Consider the following 2,100-nt stretch of genomic DNA (forward strand, 5'->3'; position numbering starts at 1 on the left):
GATGTTTCTAATAGGATGGTAGTCATATTCAATGAAGATTAATCTGATTGTGGTGTACAGAATGAATGGAATGGGGAGAGATTGGGGACCAAGGAACATTTAGGAGGGGGTTTCAATCATTTTGCTAAAAGACTATGAACTGTCTATAAAATCATTCTTTCCTGGCACCTAACTGTATGAATGCAACCATGCCAGTGGGGTTCAGCACATATTAATGGTTCCAGGCATTCAAGATGAAGTTGATTTGGAAAAATTTCCCCAAAGATAAAAATCAAAATTTCCTGTGAAATTTAAGATGTTAAGAGGGATGGAGGTCTTGGTAGCCTGGTGAAATGTTACAACAGGTCTACCTAAGGACTCCATCTCCATCAAACCCTTCCTTCCCTGTCCCAGTTTCTATTCTCTCAGCATGGGGACTTCACAGATATGGGGATTCCCAATGTCAAAAACACTATTGGCAGGGATCCAAGTCACCAACATCATAGCAATGGTGGGGAAATTTATCTTTCCCTGGAGTTTATTCTTGGCCACATACAACAGCATGACCAAATAGTCTCTTATTTTGGTCATGAGCTGTTCCATGTTGTTTTGAAAGGATTCAGGTATATCCTTTATTATATTATAAATCTGAATGGCTGTGATTTTAGAGCATTATGATTGGAAGAGATTAAGCTAATGATATTGGCCTGATGATGGGTATGTTTTGATATAGTCCTGTAGCTTAAGAATGAATATTTCAAGTTCATATCACAGACCCTGGAAGTGAGGTCTCCACTTTCTATCCTTCTCTCATTCTTTACTGCTTAATTATGGTGAATACAATTAAGTGGAGACCCCCATATTGGGTGTGAAGTCACTACTACAAAGGGGATTGGATTTTCTTAACCCAAATTAGCTTTCTTAAGGAAGACTTGATGTCTCTATTTCTCAAACTATAGATAAAAGGATTCATCACTGGGGTTACCACAGTGTACATCACTGATGCTACTGTGCCCTTCTGTGCTGAGCGGGTTGAGGGAGGACTGAAATAAACACAAAAGGAAGTCCCAAAGAATAGAGAAACTACAGAGAGATGAGAGCTGCAGGTGGAAAAGGCTTTCTGCTTCCCCTGAGTTGAGGGGATCTTCAGGATTGTTGAGAAAATATGTGTAAGAGATAATCAGGCAAAGCCCACAAACCAGGCCTACAAAACCCCCAATGGTGAAAATCACCAGTTCATTAATGAAGGGATCTGTGCAGGACATACTGAGAAGGGGGTTGATGTCGCAGAAGAAGTGTGGGATCTTGTGTTCTGCACAGAAGGACAGGCTGTTCATCAAGAGTGTGTGTAGGAGAGAGTGGAGGGCAGTCATGATCCAGGATGCAGAAACTAGAAGGATGCAGAGCCCAGGGCTCATGACCATAATGTAATGGAGTGGGTGGCATATGGCCACATAGCGGTCGTAGGCCATGATGGCCAAGAGGAATGCTTCCAGCATCACAAACAGCATGAAAAAAATAAATTGTGATAGACACCCTGCATATGAGATGACCTGATTCTGGATCCATATGTTTGCCAGCATCTTGGGGACAGTGGTGGACATGAAGCAGGCATCAACAAGAGAGAGGTTGGCCAGGAAGAAGTACATGGGCATGTGGAGGTGAGCATCAGCAATGATGGCCAGGATAATGAGGAGGTTGCCTGCCACTGTGACCAGGTACATGGACAGAAACAGCCCAAAGAGGACTTCCTGCTGCTCTGGGTGTTCAGAAAGCCCCAGGAGGGAAAATTCTGAGACGCTGGTCAGGTTTTCCCACCCCATTTGTCTGTAAGCAGAAAGCTGGGTTAATTGAATGAAATTGGTAAGCCCTGGTTTGTGAACTCTGAAAGTTATGCAGTATTCCAATGTTAATCTAATGTGAAATGGATGAAACATCATTGGATGAAATATCCAGTATTTAACTGCTTAGGACCTACAAAAATGGCAGTTTCATGTAGTTCAATTGAATATTTGCAAATGTCTGTGCTTCCTGCCATGGGAAACCAAAGATTTGTTTGCAGTGGGAGAGAGGTTTCTTTAAAAAAGATTTATTATATAAACATTAATCTAGTACATGTAC

General features: G+C 41.9%; 1 protein-coding gene across 1 annotated transcript; it reads right to left on the reverse strand.

The window, feature by feature from the left end:
- Positions 1-859: 859 nt before the first annotated feature.
- On the reverse strand, positions 860-1,802 carry LOC100481465 (olfactory receptor 1G1-like). Its single transcript, XM_011218167.3, is given in 2 exon segments — positions 860-1,148; positions 1,150-1,802. Coding segments are annotated over 2 exon segments (942 nt in total).
- Positions 1,803-2,100: the final 298 nt, after the last annotated feature.

The sequence above is a fragment of the Ailuropoda melanoleuca genome, chromosome 1, assembly GCF_002007445.2.
Source record: "Ailuropoda melanoleuca isolate Jingjing chromosome 1, ASM200744v2, whole genome shotgun sequence".
Taxonomy (NCBI): Eukaryota; Metazoa; Chordata; class Mammalia; order Carnivora; family Ursidae; genus Ailuropoda; species Ailuropoda melanoleuca.